General features: G+C 43.6%; 1 protein-coding gene across 6 annotated transcripts in view; it reads left to right on the top strand.

Moving 5' to 3' along the window:
- Positions 1 to 18855, top strand: part of CSPP1 (centrosome and spindle pole associated protein 1) — a 142339-nt gene extending 123484 nt beyond the window's left edge. For all 6 annotated transcript variants that reach the window (XM_074985742.1, XM_074985747.1, XM_074985744.1 and 3 more), the window contains 3 exons: positions 4090 to 4199; positions 4896 to 5025; positions 17901 to 18855. In XM_074985742.1, the coding sequence (XP_074841843.1) occupies positions 4090 to 4199; positions 4896 to 5025; positions 17901 to 18127 (467 nt within the window). In that variant the 3' untranslated portion in view covers positions 18128 to 18855. The remainder of the gene's footprint in view (positions 1 to 4089; positions 4200 to 4895; positions 5026 to 17900) is intronic.
- The last annotated feature ends 704 nt before the right edge of the window (positions 18856 to 19559 follow it).

Raw genomic sequence — 19559 nt, 5'->3', positions numbered from 1 at the left:
GCCATCTTCCCCAGTTAGTCACTGCCTTTGGCTCCAGGTAAGGGGAAAGAAAGGTTGCGTTTTTTGTCAGATCTAGATTTCACATTAGGAAACACATTCAAACTAATTGTGTTACTATATAAATATTGAAGACCACGATATAATCTGACATGAGCAGGGGAATACACAGAATCTCGTTAGTTTTTCCATAACTTTGATTGTGTGAAGAGACTGCACCCAATCTCTCCTCACTAGGAGATGTTATTTATGATTTACTATTTAAGTGATGAAAGCACACTTAGTGCTGTAGCAAATGCAGATATTGAGAATCCAGGTTGGACCTCCCTGCTCTGACTTCTTTGGGACCTGACCAATCCCAGGCTAGGACTTTGCTGGACCAGAGGAAGCCAGTGCCCCTCAGCTGCCAGTTCACTGCTGGTGGCCTGTTCCTTGCTGCTGGCTCTGCCTAGGCTGTGCAGCCAGTCATTGGCTCCCTGCCCCACGCTGCTGAGTGCTGGTGCCAACCTCTGGCCCTCGACCCTTGGACTCCACTCCCAGTCCTCCCAGTTCTCTGTTCTGGCCACATGTGATCCTGCTGCACTTTTTTTTCCTTGTGTGTGTTCCAACCCAGGAACACCCATGGGGTTTCCCAGTGATGCTGGACGACAAATGCTGCTGGGCCACAGAGTCCTTGAATAGAGGAATCCAACTTGTATAGAAAACAGACATAAGAAAACAGAACTCAGAAAATTGTGGAACAGCCGTCCAAAGGGAGTAGTGAGGACAAAACACATGATCATTTGCAGGTTTAAACTAGGGTCAGTGGTGAACTCTTGTAAGTTGAAGTCTTTAAACTCTGATTTGAGGACGTCAGTAACACAGCCAGAAGTAAGGGGCCTGTTACAAAACTGGATGGATGAGGTTTTGTGATATGCGATGGTTAGTCTGTATTGAGGGGGCATGTCATTTTGCAAGGTGGGGCACAGCATGATCAGCTCCTCCTTCCCCATGCCCCCTGGCTTCTGCTGCATCCCCAGCCCTCCTCTTTTTCCCATGCAGCCTCTCCTGCTGCTGTTGCCAAGAGAACACCCCCTGCTACCACTGGGCCAGTGAGAATGTGCAGATGTCCTGAGTCAAACAGTGGGGCCAAGCCAGCGAGTTCCCAGCTTGGTATGGTGGCCCCATTGGTCCTCGCAGCCCATGTCATTCTGGCCCCCAGGAGTCCCCTGAGATGCCGATTTGGGGTGCAGGGCAGCTGCTAGTCTGGTGCCACTCCCGCTTGTTAACACAGCACAGCCATGAATCCCCTTGAGTCCCCACATACCTTTCTTGGGCTCCTACCCCCAGCACCCCATTCTAGAGCATCCCATCCCTTTTCTGAGCATCCCTCCTGGCCCCCGCATCCCTTTCTGTGGTCCTCCCACAGGTTGGGGGGCCCTATCTAATTGCAGAGTTGAAAAGTGGGGCCCGAAGTAAAAGATTTGCTTAACCCGGTCTATATAATTGTGATGGTCACTTCTGACAGTAAAGTCTATGAGACTATTTGAGTGAGCTGGGAAACTTGGAGAGAGTGGCTACATCAGGTAGCTTTTTAAAATCTAATAATGCTGCTATAGAGATACTCCATCTAGAAATAAAAAACCAGAATATGTTCTCAAGAAGAACATGGAATCAATCTAAAGGTCCAGCTAAGAACAAGTATTGTGTTTATCAGGGACAGAACATGAGATTTTTTGCTTGTGGTGGCACAAAATCAATATATGCTATCTAGGTAAATGACAAGTGAAAGTGAATTTTGTGGTTTTGTTCTACCTCCCACTTCTGCACCTCCCAAAAGTGCTGCTCAACACGCCAAGGTCAGAGCTAATATGGAGGGCATGTAAGTCTTTTCTCCACTCATTTGCTCTTGCTGTGTCCTTACAATGCTGGACATCGTAGAACTGTCTTCTACATCAACAAGCAAGAGAGAGCAACATCTACCTACCTCCTCTGTGGCGAAGTGGTCAGTCTCTAGAATTAATGTATCAGCAGTCACATCATGCTATCAGCAGCCTGCTGTCTGGGAAGCAAAATGTGCTCGAAGACTGCTTCAGCAGACACATTTACCACAAATGGGAACTTCTCAAACAAACAGCAAATGCACCACATGTTGTCTTTGCTTCTTACCTGGTCAGACCATTTCAGCTATGCCTTTTCTCCAGTGCTGTTCCCATCAGAACTCGGACAGGACATTGCAAGGGTCATCTGGATTGGCCCCTTTTGGCCCAGGCAGTTCTGGTTTCCCACCCTTCTGCTCAGTTCAGTGGCAAAGCCACTTAGCCACGTTTATTGTCGACAAGGCTCGGTCCTCAAGTCCTGACTTAATGGTTACAGATACACTAACACATGTATATCTGCAGTAAAGTAAACATGGTATTGCCCCCTAGGCCAGGACAAAGACGGCCCTCCTATGACTTCTTTCATACATAGTTACAAATTAATTACATATTATATTCTGGCTGTTCTTACTACCTTGTGCCTTATAATTTGAACATTGTGTCTGTTACCCTGTCAGCCCATCTTTATTTTTATGAAGGTCTGTGTGTTCTTATTACCCTTCTTATTAGGAATGTGCTTAATTGGTTAGGTGAAACCTAGAAGTTACAATTCTGACAAGGCCTGTTTTCGTTCACTGTCTTTGGTTTATCCTGTTACTGCCAACCTGTCTGGAAAACACTGCCAAGATTTTAAGTGAGCTAAACTTCATTAGAGAATAAAACATCTTGTTAATTAAGCGTAGACCCTAGCAGGCATGTTATGATTTTATTTTATATGAATTTATTGTATTTATTTTATATTTATGCAATCAACTGTGCAAATCCAATATTGGACAGATAATCCATGAGAGAAACTGCAGACTCAAACACTGCCCACAGATCCTCACCGCCGCTGCTAACCATGGTCTCTCGAGATGAAAAGGGGCCGTGGATATTTTATTTTTACATTTAGTTTCCAGTATTTCCACTTGCAATTATTTTAATATTTAGTCTTTGTTAAATAAACTTCTGCTTGTTTGCAAAGTAAATTTTTCTGTGTGGTGTGGGTTAAATGGAGACATAATCTGAAGGACCACTACAAGTTGAACCTCTCTAGTCGGGGACCCTGAGGACCTGACCAGTGCCCCTAAGAATTTGCCAGACCACAGGAGGTCAGTATTGTCTAGCACAGGCGTGTCCGACCCATGGCCTGCGGGCCGCAGGCGGCCCTGGACAGTTAGTAATGCGTCCCCACAAGATCGTAAACGTTTAACATTATTATGTGATTTATATACATTAACTATATTTATATATTTTATATGCGGCCCAAGACAATTCCTCTTCACTCAGTGCAGTCCAGGCAAGCCAAAAGGTTGGACATCCATGGTCTAGCACGTTACGAAAATTTCCTCTGCTTACTGGGCCCTTAGAAGACATATAGGGGAAAATTACAGCTAAATAACAGCACAGAACACTAAAAGCCAGCACTGGTGGCTGCAAACAAACTTTATGGGATGTCAGGAATCTTGGCCACACCAGTGGTAGGTGGTCATCCAGCTAACTAAAATCATGCTAGGTTACTTATGTTGCCGGACAAGCGAATGCCAGACTAGAAAGATTCAACCTGTAGTAAGCTGGTTTGTATTGTTCCTTTGGGAGCAGCTAATTGCTCCAGGTGTGTACCGGGAGAGCTTGAGGCTTGGAGTGTGTCTGTCACTGCCCTGTAGAGAGAGAGAGAGAGTGGGGTCTGCTTAAGTCTGGATGGGTATGCCTGTGTTGTCTGTGGCAGTGTAGTTGGCAAGCTGACCTCTGACAAATACAGTAAAACTTCCTCATGCTAAGGACAGCTGCTAGCAAGGAGCTTCTCTGGGTATCCTGAGAAACATCACAAATATCCATTCCATTACAAATCATTGCTAGGCAATATCCCTGATATTAGTGGCTCCCATGGTGAAAAGTGTTTCTCTATTATTGTGTCTGTGTCATGTTGAGTGTTCTGTATTAGCATTGCTTGTTCAACAACTAAATTGTATTCAGACTTAGCATTGCGGTGATTTTATTTTCCTTTAAGATTTGTTCACTTTCCATTTTCCAGGTACTGATGGGGAGACCTTCCCAGCTTTAGAAGAAGTTAATTTATCTTTACAGCCATCATGGTCTGCAAGGGAGAGGAGACGAATAAAAAAGAAAACAATGGGATTTACTGTATGTATGAAATGCTTCTCCTTCTGCCCCTGTATCTTTTTTTTTAATTTAATGCAGAAACCTCAAAGATTTCTGTGAAGAGAGATTAATATGAATAGAGGTATTGAAAAACTTTTGTGTAAAGAGATTGAAGAGGTTTATCTTAATAATGGACATGATAAAAGTATATAAAATAATGATTGGTCCAGAGAAGATAGGTTGGTAGTCTCTGTTCTTACTGCTTTTCAAAACACAAGAATAAAGGAACAATCAATGAAATCAAAAGAGGGCAATCCAACTAAGCGAAATTTATTTTTATATGATACGTAGTTAAACTGTGGAATTCATTATCATGGGATGTCATTGAGACAAAAAACTTAGCAATATTCAAGAAGAGATTAGCAATTTTTATCTACAGATACAGTAGCTAGTGCTAACATCAGTTCTGGAAGAGATATTAAACTAATATTTCAGGGCGAATTAATTTCTAACTATTAGGCAAACTTCCCTCCAGTTCCTATTTTGAAGTTTCTTGTACCTTCTTCTGTGGTGTTGGCCACAGAGAGAATGCTTTAGAGCTAGATGACAGTTACTGTGTTTCCTATTTCAGTAGGCAGTGGATTGCAGTAGATGGTGTATTTACACAATATACAGGTCTTATTTCCCTTCAGCAGAAGTGTCTTATTTACTGAAATCTTTTGTTTTATAAATCTGCAGGATGATGCCCCTTTGCCAGACACCTTCTCTGTGCACTCAAACTCCAGTCTAAATGTTGATGAGCTGAAAACCAGGAATGAAGAACGAATGCGAAGACTGAATGAGTTGCAGAAGAAATCTCTTAACCTAGGTATGACTTATTTGGTATTAAATACAAAGAAACCGGTATTAACAAACCAGCCACTTGTACACTAAACAAGAAAAAATTGGCTGAGACAGTCAATTAGATTATTTTGACATAATTTAATACTTTACATCACTAATTGCTGGAAAATCAGTTGTTAAAAAGGTTTGAATTGAAGTTTGTTGCAGATTTTGAGAAGCAAGGGTTATAATAAGGAAAATGGCCTGTTTTGTGTCGAGGATAGTGGTATCTGTGGAAAGAAATGAAACTTATATTGCAGTTGGCCAATTGAGCCATGGTTAGGGAAGCTATATTCTTTATTACCTTCTGTGGAGATCAGCACACACCATGTTTAATTACTCCAGTTTTGACACATGTAACTACAGATAATATTGGTGATTAAAAAATCTCAATTTGCAGTACTGAACACTGAATTGCTGTCGCAAAGAAATCCATAAACTGAGGCTATGTCTACACTAGAGCAGAAAGTTGATTTTAAGGCGCTTAGCTTGATTTTACAATGTGACTATCTGCACTGCAAATACCATTTGGTCGAATTTAAGGAACAACATTCTTGGATCGATCATCTGAGACAGCATAATGCCATGTTCAAATTTAAAAGGTCGGATTAATGCTAGTGTGGAAACAGCATTTCTTAAAATGAATTTTATTGGCCTCAGAGGTATCCCACAAGGTACAGAATGTGTCCGTTCTGTCTGCTTTTACCTTCCCTGCTTTCCAGGTGTGCAGCAAGTAGGAAACAGGAAGCCTGTCATTTTGACCTCATCTAGACATGAAAGAGAGCCTCAGCATAGAGCCATCCAAAGAGCCAGGGTCTCAGTTCAGCTGGCAAGCTACCCTCTGCCCCACCATACCATGTGGTGGTTTGGCTTGTGGGACCAGACAGCGACACATCAGACAGCAGGGCAGCATTCCTTGCCTTGTGTGGAGTGAAGGCTTCTTCCTTAAAAAGAATGTAGAAGGAGAGTCTGAGAAACTTCTTTTCTGGGCTTCACATTTGTGTGGGGCACCCTCCCACCACTGGCACGATGCAGTTGGGAGTCTAGCCCCCACTGCACCATGTGATTAGCCCCATTCCAGGTGCCATGCAGCTGGCATGCCAGCCCCTGCCCCACCACACCACATGGTTGCTGGGTTGTGGAGGTCATGCTTGCAGACAGTCCTGCCCTTCATGGAGTGGAAGGCTTCCTTCCTGCATGGTATTTAGTAGGAGAGGCTGAGAAACTTCTTTTCCGCACTTCACGTTTGTATGGGTAGCCCTCCACCCCTAGAGGCGCCATGCGGCTGGCAGTCTAGCCCCTGCCACACCATACCATGTGCTGGCTGTGCAGTGCGGATCATGCTTCTAGAGAGCAGAATGCCCTGGCTTGTGCAGGGTGAAGGCTTCTGTGTGTCACAATTTCCTGGGGCTCACCAACACTGGGAGTTAGTTTCCCCCAGTGGGAAATATTTTCAGGGGCTCTCACTGGGGGGTAGCTCCCCCCATGGCAAAGATTTTTGGGGGCTGGCTGGGCCCCTGTGAGGCAACACGCACTGGGGGATGGCTTGCCTGGTGGGAAATATTTTTGGGGGCTGTCTCTGAGTGGGATGATTCCCCCCACAGCAAAGATTTTCAAAGGCTGCCTGACCCCTGTGAGGCAACACGTGCCAGGGGGATGGCTAATAAGAAACCAGGTGTCTGCATCATGTCAACAGGAACCTCAGCTCACCCCTGCCAGCTGAGCTTAGTTGGGGGGCTGGCCCCTGCCTGCACCTGTTTTCGGAACTGGCCCCCCTGCCTAGGCACAGTCTTCCAGTACTTTTCCTTCCCAAAGCATGTGGCTCCGGGGAGCCACACCCTCAGCAGCGGCCAGTTTGCTGTATTTCTACTTGGGGGGGGGAAAGTAGCTGAGTGACCTGTTAACATGATTCCCTCCCTGCCTTTCTGCATGTGAGCTGGTTTTAATCCATTGTTTATTGTAAACATGTAGGATTGGCAGTTCCCTTACATGCTGCCTTATGAAAGTTGTTCTTTTACTGGGGGAAAACTAGTTGAGGTATCTGTTGATGTGGCACAGTCAGCTGGCTGCTCCCAGAGCACATTTGCGAAGATTACTTCAGCTTCTGAAGCTCACCACCTGTTTGGCTTTATTTCCCTTGGGATTCCCTAATTTTCTTCTCTGTGAATAATATTAAGTCTTTCCCATTTCACAAGGATCCAGATTCTTCCACTGTTTGGTGCCTTTCCCTGGGGGAGAACTAGTTGAGCAACTTGTTGACATAGTTCAGTCATGGCTTTCTTTCTCCTGGGATTCCCTACGTTTCCTTCTTCCTTCTGAAAAATGGCTATTTGTTTTCAAAGGGAGGGGAATGAGGGCAGCGCAGTCTGGGAAGATGACAGTGGGTGCTCTCAGGACGCATTTGGTTAAAAGGTCCATGATGTTGACACAACAGTTTCTCTCATCGGCGAAAGAGACTTCTGAAAAATGGCCATTTGTTTGCAGGCAATGTAGTGTGGGAAGATGACATCACATACCCACAACCACCTGCGAGGCTTTTTTTCACTTAATACACCAGGGAAAAAAATCCAGAATGCTATGGGGCTCAGGGAACTGTGGGATAGACTCCCACTGCAATGCTTTGGTGATTTAGTGGGGATGCACTAAGTCAACTTTGGGGAGAGGTGAGGACACTAAACTTCAACTTTATAAAACCCAGTGTTACAAAGTTGACTTTAATAAATTTGACTTTATTTTGTAGTGTAGACATAGCCTGACTGTATGGAGAAGGGTTTCCTTTTTGTTCTGAAAATGTGTGGTTTTAATTGCATGTAATGATTTGTACTCAGTCAAAACGTTGGGGTACACTACTCAGTTGTGGTGAAAATAGTCTTTGGCATAAATCTCAAATGTCTTCTTTGAGTATAAATTAATCAACATTCTATGTAAGCAGTTTTAAACATTGTATCTTTTTTTATCTGACAGCCATTATTCAGAAGGGGTACAAAATTCTTTACAAATTGTAACTATTACATCTTACCTTGATTTTGTAGCAAATGATAGTCTTACCACCAGGTTGTTCTTGTCATCACTGCTTCATTATGATTTTCATCCAGTAGAGCACTAATGGTGAAAATCCAGCATGCTTGACTTCTTATGCTTTTACAGTTTCCTACTCATTTCTGTCTTGTTTAGCAGCTAAGTTGTCTCTCTTTCCAAACACATCTTCACCGTATTCAGTCCTCTCCTGTCCATCTACCTGACTTAGTCTCTGTCCTTGTTCAGTCACACCCTCATGCTTTCACTTAGTATCATGAAAACAAAGTTTCTGAAGTTGCTATAACTAGTATATATCGGGGTGGGGAGCCATTTTTGGGTTGGGGCCACATAAAAGTGGGGAAAAAAGAAAAACAAACACTGATGTGGCCCACTGACTGAGACACCTCATTCCCCTCATGCTCCAGCAGCACCAACAGGAGAGTGAAGTGGGGACTGAGGTTCAGGGCTTCCCCCAGGTCAGATTAAGTCTTCTGGATGGTAACAAGGATGGGGAGGTTAGTGTACAGGAGGGGTTGCTGGTGAGCAGGTGTGGGGTCTGGATAGGGCAACCATATCTCTCTGTCCCAAATATGGGGCAGGGAGATACTGCGGGGAGGGGCGGCTCCTCCCGCTCCATAAAGCCCCAGGGAGCTTGGAAGGAGGCAGCAGCCGCCGGCCCTCCCTGGGAACTCCAAGGAAGCGTCAGGGACATGGCAGCTACCCACGCTCCCCCTGCTTCCCTGAGGCTCGGGGAAGTGACCTACATGCTCTCTGGCGGAAAAGGCCGGGGGGGGAGGGGGCAACACAGGACATTTAGTCTCTTTTACCAAATAAGTTAGGATCCCTTTTTGGCATCCCAAGTACAGGACTGTCCTGCCAAATATGGGACAGATGGTCACTTTAAGTCTGGGTGGGAGGGAGGGTGGAGGAATGGGCTGGGGTGGGCATTTGTGGTCTGGGTGAGTGGGAGGTGCAAGAGCGCAATGAAAGTGGGAGCCTGGGGGAGAGGGGGTGCAGGAGCAGGGTCTGGGCAGGAGATCAGAGCAAGCTGGGGGTGGGAATGCTTATTTCTGCATGCAGCCACTGCCTCCCATGGCCCGGGCTGGGGAAATGGCAGTGGCAGAAGGAAAGCATCTCCAGAGAGCTTTTTCACCTGCTGCTGCCAGGCACAGCCCCCGGCTGCTCCGATTAGCTGCAATTCTGGCCTATCCGAGCAGCAGAGGGGACACCTCTCTGCAGGAAGCGCTGCTGCCACCACTCCTCCCGCTGGGGGATGGGGAGGAGAAGTGGTGGCGGCAGCGCATGGAGTTTGAAGACTGGAGTCACTTCCTCCCAGTCGATCCCTTGCCATCCACTGGCAGAGCCCATGGGCCAGATCTGGCCTCAGCTTGCCTGGTGCAGCCCACAAGGCTTGGGGCTCCCCTAGCGGCCATGGGCTGGATGCTGGCAAGGAGAGCCCCGAGTCTCTGGGTCCACATCCATGCAAGCTCTGGTCTAGATCTGGACCACAGACTGGGGGTTCCTCACCCCGGTGTGTATCTTGGTTGGTCTTTTGTGAGCAGCAGTCTACACCTTTTCTTCCTCTGCTACTTTGACTTGCTTATCTTTAAATGGGGGTCCTCCTCCTCCTTGCTATGATTTGTTAACGACTAGTGGTATCCTAGATCAAACGATGCCATTTTACAATGGTGTTTAGTGTAATTTAAGCAAAGCCTGTTTATGTTTTGGCGATTGTCTGTGTGGACTCTGTTCTTGGGGCCCATAAGACTTAGGCTTGCAACATAGGATTCTTTTAGCCAGCATTGTCCTCGTAGCATCCTCCCCACTGAAGGGCATGAAGGATGGAGAAGGTCCAGCCATCTGTTGGATCCTCATTTCCCACTCAGGCAGCAAGATGGAACCTGTGCCGGAGCCCACTGATTTTCCTAACAATAAACACTGTCCTTACTAAATTGTTAGTTGCAAGTAAACCAGAGTTAGTGTAGAGCAGGATTCCCAAACTATCATACACCTGTCACTGGGGGTGTGGGAGACACCTCTGAGAGTGGGGAGGGATATGCAGGAGAAATTTTGTAATGATGGATTTTATTTATTAATTACTCTATTGATTGCATTTCAGCTGAAGCTTTAAAACTCTGCAGGAATTAGGTGCATAAAATAGAGTAGTTAGTTTAGTTCAAGATGTACCAATGAGAACACAGATGCCAAGAGTCTCTGACATTCAGAGCCCTCATCTCCAACCACTATACCGCGTGGATTCAGTTGCTCAGCAATTGCTCTCGCTATCTGAGCTCAGAATTGGGTGGGGTGGGGTGGGGTGGGGTGGGGGTGGGAGTACCATAACTGTATCTGTACATAACAATGAAATATGGACAGAAAACTAATGACAGATATTATTAAAAAGAAAACAATGTATCACTGATGGGCGGGGGGGGTTGTGGGCATCTTGTAAATCTTGAAGGTGTAATCAAAGCTTGGGAACCTCTCGTGTAGATAATTAGTTTTATTTTGCTCATTAGCATTAAAAGAAGCCACTTTGTGAGTTAATATGCTAAGAAATCCCACCAGTGCCATCCCCTGCTCAAGTAGAAAGGATAGTAGCATCTCGTGTGCCTGACGGGATGGTCTCACCTCTGATCCTTCCTGTTGGTGCACAGTAGGGATTTCACTCCTGCTCACCCTCCTTCCCCTTCAGGGGGATAACAGTGGGAATCCAGGAGGCACTCTCAGGACTGCTGTTTCAGTAGGAGAAGATATGGATCCTCATAGAATACGGGCCCCTGGAATCTTCCTCCATGTCCAGCTGTCTATTACCCATATGTCTATCAACCAGGGCCTTCTGGGGGCCTGGGGTGCAACCTCATTCACACAAGCCTGTGGCTACTGCCTCCAACTTCCATTCCAAGTTTTTCAGTCTCAGATATTAGAGGAGTAGGAATGGAAAGTGACATGGATAAAACAGCTGAGAGAGAAAATCTTATCCTGACTATAGTTTCCTCATCTTTTCTCAGTTAAGCTGTAAACTCTTTGATGCATGCTCCAGTTTACAATTTTAAGGCATAACAAGATCTCATTAAATGTACGGCTGAGGCTCTCAGCAGATTGTTGGAAGATGGTTCAAGAAAAATCACAAACTGCTGGACATTCTGTACCCTGGGAGACTGTTAGTGTTACAAAATGCAAAGGATCTGTGAGAGATGCCAGCCTCCTCGCCCAAGTGTGCAGACAGAAAGTACCAAGTCCCTTCAAAGGGACTGAGTATTGCAGTTCTTACCCAGTGCCAAGATCCCTCTTCATATCTGCTGTCTAGGAGAAGCCTAAACCGCCAGGGCCCCTCAAGCCAACAACTAGTGAAAAGGATCCTGAAGGGTTGGTCTTATTTGGATGCATAATCTACTTATCACACAGTCTCCAAAAGAGTAGATGAGAGTAGATAATAATGAGGTGTAATTTTCACATAGCACAGCTGATACAAGATGTCTCAATTAACAGACAAGTTTCCTATGGAACATAAGGAAGAGTTAGAATCTCTAATGAACAAAAGGCAGCTGGTGCCCTGTATTTCCCTCCAAGCAGCTCTAGCTGAGTGGAATGCACTGTGCTGTCACATTTGTGGTGATGGGAAGATGGTCCTGATTGCCAGCATCTGGGATACCCAGAGTGGTATCAGCCATCTTCAAGCTCAGCCAAAGATACTGGTAAAAGCATGCCTCAGACTTCTGGGACATATAGCCTCATACACACTCTTATTGTGGTTTGCCAGACTTCTCATATGCTCCATTCCAGGATGTTTGAAATCAGAATATCTACCCAGGAAGCACCAAATGAAAATGGTGGTCATTATCCCTTAAGAAAGCTGCTCTTTGTTAAACTGATGGAGAGACCCTTGGCAGGTGTGCCATAGAGTATCTTTCTCTGCATTGCAATCCATAAAAACCCTGGTGACAGATGCCTCCAGTGTGAGGAGAGCTCCATAATCTTCAAAATCAGGGTATGCGTTCCATTTCAGAAATACATGTGTGCATAAATGTCTAGAGCGGAGAATCTGTAAGTATGTAAGATTTCAGCTTTTTAGACCAGGGTCTTTGGTCCACATTCAGACGGACAGGACACCAGTTATGCATTTTACCAGGAGATAGTAAAGAGCCAGGTCATCTCAGCTCCGTCAGGTATGTTTGACTCTGGAATTAGCATGTACCTCTCCAGAACATACCACTGGTCCTGCATCTGCCATTCGGAACGCCCGAACTCTTTAGTTCAGTGGTGAGTTCCAGTAGCGATGAGGAATTGACCACGTATGCAGTGTTGCAGAACGTCTTTCTCACATGCAGTTATCCATCAATAGAACTAGTAACTACAGACCAGAACAAGAAGTATCAAGTGTTCTGCCCCAGAGCAGTCTCAAGTACAGGCTCCCTGTCAGATGCCTTTCCCTTCCCTTAGATGCCAGGACTGATACTTGCCTTCCCCTGATTTCCATGCTACTGAGGATCCTGAGGAAATTGAGAGAGCTGCAGCATTGACCAGATTTGGAATTTTGGCCACAATTTGGAATTGGGATCTAGTCAATTTCTCAACATTAGCCCCAACATTTTGCCTGTTCTACCTGACATAATCTTGCAGAACCATAGTCAGATCCTGCACCTGGATCCAGTATGTTGCACAAGGCAGCCTGGATGTCAGCTGGTTGACATCCACCAATAGCTATTCAGCAGAAATTCAGAACATTCTATGTCAAAGCAAAAAGCCTCAACCAACCTTTAAAAGCTAAGGAGAAGTTTTCTGTGGGGCATCTCCAACACCAACTCTCTTCTTTTATCACCCATTTCAGTATCTACTAGCCCTTAAGCAATCTGGAGATTCTTTAAGCATCAGAAGGGTACATCTAGTAGCAAGATATGCATATTACCCTCCTATAAAGGGTCATACTCTGTTTTCCAATCCTACAGTAGCAAGGTTCCTTAGAGCCCATACTATGCTTTTCCCCTGTTAAGGAGCCCCTCTACTTTTGAGACCTCAATATTATATTAACAGGGTGGATTGGCTTCCTCTGTGTTTTGAATCAGGAGTAACCTGTTCCCCGTATCATCTTTCCATGAAGATTGCCAGTTTCATGGCTATTGTGCCTTCTCTGAGGGTAGAGGAAATTGAGACATTCATGATGGGTCCGACTTGTACAGTGTCTCTCATAAGGGTAAATATTCTTATGTCTCATCCTAGGTTCCTAACTGGAGCTCTTTGAGTTCCAATTGAAATAATTTATTCTTGTTTTTCTTTCTCAATCATTCTGGCTATGTGAACACTAGCCCCCCCCCCATTCGAAAGGGAGATGCTAATGAGGTGTTGCAATGATTTTCAGTGCCTCATTAGCATAATGGCAGCTGCAGCACTTCAAAAGTGGTGCTTTCTGTTGCTCGTGGCTCGTCTACACAGGGTCCTTTTCAGAAGGACCCTGCACACTTTGAAATCCCCTTATTCCTATAACCAAATAGGAATAAGGGGATTTCGAAGCGTGCGGGGCTCTTTCAAAGAGGACCCCGTGTAGACGAGCTGCATGTGATTGAAAGTGGCAATTTTGAAGTGCTGCAGCTGCTATTATGCTAACAAAGCACTGGATATTCATTGCAATGCCTCATTAGCATATCCTGAAGTGTCTCATTCGCATTCCCCTTTCGAAAGGTAGGTGCTAGTGTAGACGTAGCCTCTGAGTAAAGGAAAACTTCATACACTTGAGGTAATAAGGGCATCCTCCTACTGCCTTAACAGGGTAAATTTGCTATGGAACTGTTTGTCTTTGCTGAAAGGATTTTAGGTAAGGTATTTTCCTCAGAGATTATGATGATGGACCTCCAATACGATAAGACCATGTTCCAAGTTACTTATTTTAGAATCATCTGGTCACTTTAGAGCTCTTCCCCCTAGAGCTAAGATGGTTTCTGACACCTATTTTGAAGAATATGTCTGTTTCGGAACACTGTAGGGCATCTAGTACATGGAGCTTGGTCCACACATTTTCAAGATACCACTTTTTGGTCGAGGCTTCCAGCTCGGCTGCCCTCTTTAGTAGAGATGTTCTGCAGTCACTGTTTACATAGAACTCCTACTACCCTCTTTGAAGCGAATAGGTAACCAGTTACAGTAAGGTAAGGAATGGTTCTTTTTACTGTTGGTACCCCAGTTCTTCCCTTGTTTGGAAGATCGCTTTATTTCGCTGGAGAGGCAGCTAAGTCTAGAGTGTGTAAAAACAGTGTTTTCTTCAAAGTAAAACCTATGGTTCCATGTAACAGAAATAACAGAACAGGAAGAAAATTCACTAGAGAAGGGTTATCAGTTGCAATTTGTTATTACTTAACAAAATAAGTAACTACATAAGATTTAATGCGGCAGAATTTTCCTGGAAATTAAATGTAGACTAATCAGATACCTAAATTATTTTCACAAACTTCTGTATTTTGTCTTAATAGGTTAGTGTTTTCGCCACCAGTTTCGGGGCTCAGTTATTTTTACTCTCACTTTTATAAAGTGATGGTCTGGGTGAGTAAGTGACCAGACTTGGTCTTTTTTCAAAATATATTTATGTTTAGAAACAGATATCTTTGGAGTTTTCAGGGGGCCCTGCTTTTTTTTTTTAATTTAAAGTGAACTTTGTTTCCCCACTGATATTTTCTTAGATCAGTACAAGATGGACAGTGCAAAAGAGAAAAGCAAGGCCTATGCTGCCTCTCCCAGTAGACACCATCATCACTCCCTCTGGCTTTGGAGATGAAGGAGGAGGTGTGATGTACCAACACAGTTCCTTCTGAGCAATCCCAACCTCAAGCAAAGGAGAAGTTTAAGCCTGGGGGCCTAGAGGTCTGTGCTCTCCGTATTTTTCAGGAATAGGAGGGAGTTCTGAGCTCAAAAGTGGGAAGCTTAATTGTAGCCAGATTACTGAGGTGCCCCCAGCCACACAATCTCTCTTTGCAGGCTTAGATATTAAGTGACTTGACATAAGTAAGTTGCCTCATCTCATAGAGGGCCTGATGGAGAAGATAAATGGATCAGTAGCCATAGAGACAGGTTGTTTTTACTGACTAAGATAAGGGGGAACAGTTGGTTACCATTTCAAATGCACAAGGTACACTTGGAATGTAAGATGCAATAATGACTACGTGTGCCTGCATATCATGTGGCCAGAGCACAGTGTACAGAGATTGGTTCCTGCAAAATAGCTAAGCCAAATCCAAAAGCATACACTGCAGTTTATTTACGTATGCGTATGTTGTTAGTTTTGGTATAAATGTATATAAGGAAAAGTACTTCTGTGTAGCTCAATAGTGTGGTACACTCTCTATCCAACTCACTACACTTAAGACTGATCAATTCAGCGTAGCTTTGCTGTATGCTTAAAAAAAGGAACTTAGGTGGTAACACTGCAGTTGAAATGAATTATTGGGGATTCAAGTGGAAAAATCTTGGGAAAATCCTACCATTGCTCACTGTTACTTGGGAGCATGGAGAAGGTCTGTTTTTTCCTTACATCATCCTTTGGAACTGTCCCTTATTTATGCTGGTTTTATTTCCTATTCATGCTGGGTGAACCTGAAGCAGAGACCTGACCTAAAATATGTGAACAACTTAATAGCAATGGCAAGAATTGAACAGAATCTTTGGTTTAGAGTCTCTTTTGCCTGAGGGACCTTAGTGAGAAATGAACCCTAATGCTCTATAACTGTGAGATTGCAGGGTGTGTCTTTCCTGCTTCTTTGACCCTTTTGTTTTATGCAGCATTACTGTAGCCATGTTGGTGCCAAGATAGGAGAGGAGGGGGGTGAGGTAATATTTATTGAGCCTCCTGTTGGTGGGAACAAGTCTTTGAGCTTCAGAGATTTTTTTTAGGTTTGGGAAACTTATGCAGTCACAACTAAATATAGTTATATATTAATTTATAGATCTTAATATAAATTATGTCAAAACTAAATATAAGATAAAACTGATTGTTTGGCATTAGTAGTTAACACCCTTTGACCCTCTGGTTTCATGTGATCTCTCTCTTTCAATCCTCTCCATGGAGTTCGACTTCCTGGTATCACATTTGAGAGATGTTACAGTGAATGGGGGCCATGATAGCAGACGTCCATTTACTACAGTTTCCCTATGCTCATACCTCAAACTTCTCTCTTATTTTCATCTCAACCAGGAAGACCCCTGAACTGTCACTATAGGTGAACACAATAAGGGGACATTGGTTTCCATTCAGAGGATTTTTAGCAGGTGTCGGGGTACAATTATGCTTTGCTACCAGTTATCAGGTCTGACTCTGGCCTGTTGAATGTAGGCCCGCTCCGCAAAAGCACAGACATCAACTAAAGCTGTGTTTCATGACATGCTGTTATGACCATAATGGAATCAAGTGGAGCTCGGCACATACCTTCTCTTCCAATTATGTCTTGGTGCTAAGCTGCTATGGTTCCATTATCTTCCTTGCACCCTCCTACTACCTAGGTACTGCTTGATAATCAGCTTCAGTGGAATACTCTGCTCAAAGAACAACATGTTGCTCACTTGTAGCAAGGTTCTTCAAGATCAGTGCCTCCTATCTATACTGTAAATCCCCTCTACATTTTTCGAAAAAGCCCCAAGATCAATTCACAAAGAAGAGTTGTGAGGGAATGGGAGAAATTATTTTGACTTTAGCTATTATGTATGGTCTTGGTCAGGGCAGCTTGGAGTATGTTAGCAGCACTTCAAGTGTTGTAATACTATCCTTGGTCTTGTGTTATAAGCTCTTGTCCTGAATACAGGTATAGTATTAAATTGGCATGGACACTGTCCAGCAAAAATTCTGTAGTAGATGCATATTTTTATCTGATTTAACATTTGAATTTTTTTAGTCATGGTGTTTCAGAATGCAATGGCTAAGTTAATTCAGCAACAGACTGTTAAGACTGGCTGTATAGGAAACATCTTGTTAGACTGTTTTAGAATATTCTGGATTTTTAATTTGGGAAATGTGTGTGTGTGTGTGTGTGTGTGTGTGTGTGTGTGTGTACACATTTTAAAAAAAAAGCTTTTTCACATTTGTACCACTTGTCATAAGTCCATATACTTAAATGAAGTTCGATTTTTTTTTTTTGTTAATGTACCAAGAACAATGAGCTCCTTCTACCAGATAGTAAGAGCAACTCTCTGTGGGAGAGGGGAGCATGTGATTTAAACTAATACAAGGTTGCAAAACCAGTTTAAGATACATAAAATATTGTGATAGCCACTTCGCAGAAGTTGTTTGTTTACACAACACCTCCCACACAGGGAATTTACACCCCCTCTGTATCCAGTGAGAGGTATTTTATTCACCCTCAGGCTGAAAAGAGGCTGTTTTGTAATTTTTTTAAAAAAACAAAACAAAACAAAACTTGGAATGCTCTCTGTAATAGATTGCCTGACTTTAAAGGAATGTTTGCCTCCAGTCCACAAAAGCAGTCTCTGTCAGAGAGCAATAATAGTCCTCGATGTGAACCATCAGCTAGGGCTTGTATATTTGCAATCTCTGGTCTGTCCAGTGATAGTGACCATTTTGAGGCAGCAACTACTGAAAAAACTCTATGGAATATTGGAGAGTATCATGACCAAAAAAGGACATTCAGTATCTTCATATCCATTGAACCGTTAATTTAATACTGACTTGGTCTTTTCTTATACAGACTTTTCATTTGAGGTATGTCATTGGTAAGTGTTAGGGTGACAACAGGTCTCATGCTTTATATAAATATGTAGAAGGAAAAATATCAAATTTAACCAAGTGGCATTGCGATGATGGGATTATATTAAAACTGTAAGCCTGTTTCTCTTCCCCCTCCACAGGTGATGATATTTCCCTGGGAGATGCTGACGACATTTTGAAGCAGATTCCAACTAACGGTGGTAGAAGGCCCACCTCTTCTGACACAGTAGCAACAGACCCCTGGCTGCGACCTGGGACATCAGAGGCCCTTAAAAGCATTATGGCTGGGCAGTCAAACCAGGCTAAACTTTCTTCTGAAAACACTTTACCTTTTAGTTGGCAGGGATTGTCAACTGCACATGGTTAAATAAATCTATATTGAAACCAGCTGTGCCTTTGATCATAGAGGGAATATTATCACTACTGCACTTTGTTTTCTTGCAAGAATAGTCATATGTAAATATTGTAAGCTATATATATATATAGGTGTTTTTAAAGAATCAGAAGTTAAAATGTAAATTATTTCTTTAAAAGGGAAAACAGATTGTGTACAGGATGTTTTTTGGTACCAAGGTAGGGAAGTGGAGGGTGTTTGCTCTCTACCCGTAAATTAAACTGGTCAGTCTGTTACTGATATACCCAGCCTTAGATTTGAAGCTTGTGAGAATTTAGTATTAGATAACAGAAATTTTAAACATAAAAACTAAGACTCTTAAATGATTCTGCCAACATAATAGCCTAGACAACAAAGCTGAATTCCTTTTACACTCCTGGTACTTGAAGTGATTTTTTTTTTTTACCTCAAGTAGCTATCGAAAAACAGCGATAAGAGATGGTTGTGATAGCCTGTATTTGTCCAGTACATTCACTGTTACAGGATGTACATGGAATAGAGAATTACACAAACACTTGACCATTCCTGTTCAACTTACTAGCATTTTGCTTCCTTTTACCAGTTTTGTGCTAAAACTCTGATTATACCTTTCTTCTTCTTACTTTTTGTGTTGATAATGCAGATACTGTTATGAGTTGAATATTATTAATATTTAATTTATGGTCATGATTTAAAAGTCACTAAAAATAAATTATATTTTATTACCAAAAGGGAAAGATTTCTTCACATTTTGTGGAAATGTGGGTGAGAAGTCTCAAAGAGAAAGACTTAGCTTTTATAGGCACATGAGCTTCTGCCTAGGGCATAAAGGGAGTCTGCACTGGCACCCTTGTTGCTTCTCTGCTAATATCCGGAAACACTGCTGAGGAAGTTTGAGCCTTCAAAAAGGGATTCACGTAGGGCCTGTACCAAGGTAGGAAGTGAGGAGACCATGCAGAACTTTAGTTTCTTGAGATAACTGTTTAGGAAATGTGGCTCTAAGTTAGGTCTGAGAACCTCTTTGGCCTTCAGGTTTAAGAAATAAGGGGAATAAAATTATTTCCATCTGAAGAATGTCCTCCATGGCCCCTGCTTGTATGTCCCAAAGTTGCTTGTGAAAAGGATCTGAAAATAGCAGATAGGAGCCAATACAGGAATGGGTCTAATTATCCTTGAGCACCAGAAGCCATGAGCTGAGTTGGCTGCATGACTCCACCTCAGGTTCTGCTGATGAGGCAACGTACAGGAACCATGGAGGAGCAGCACCCATCAACTCCACTGGATTGTGCCAGGGCTCTGGGGACTGGTTGGAGTGGGAAAGTCTTGGCTGACATCAGCAGGGTCAGTGCCCCTCTAGATGGTACAGGAAGCCCCTGTACCCAATAAGAACTTGGGGCAACATGCTCCCTCTGCTCATCTTCACTGC

The sequence above is a fragment of the Carettochelys insculpta genome, chromosome 2, assembly GCF_033958435.1.
Source record: "Carettochelys insculpta isolate YL-2023 chromosome 2, ASM3395843v1, whole genome shotgun sequence".
In the NCBI taxonomy this organism is placed as follows: Eukaryota; Metazoa; Chordata; order Testudines; family Carettochelyidae; genus Carettochelys; species Carettochelys insculpta.
This window is presented reverse-complemented; position numbering and strand designations above follow the sequence as displayed.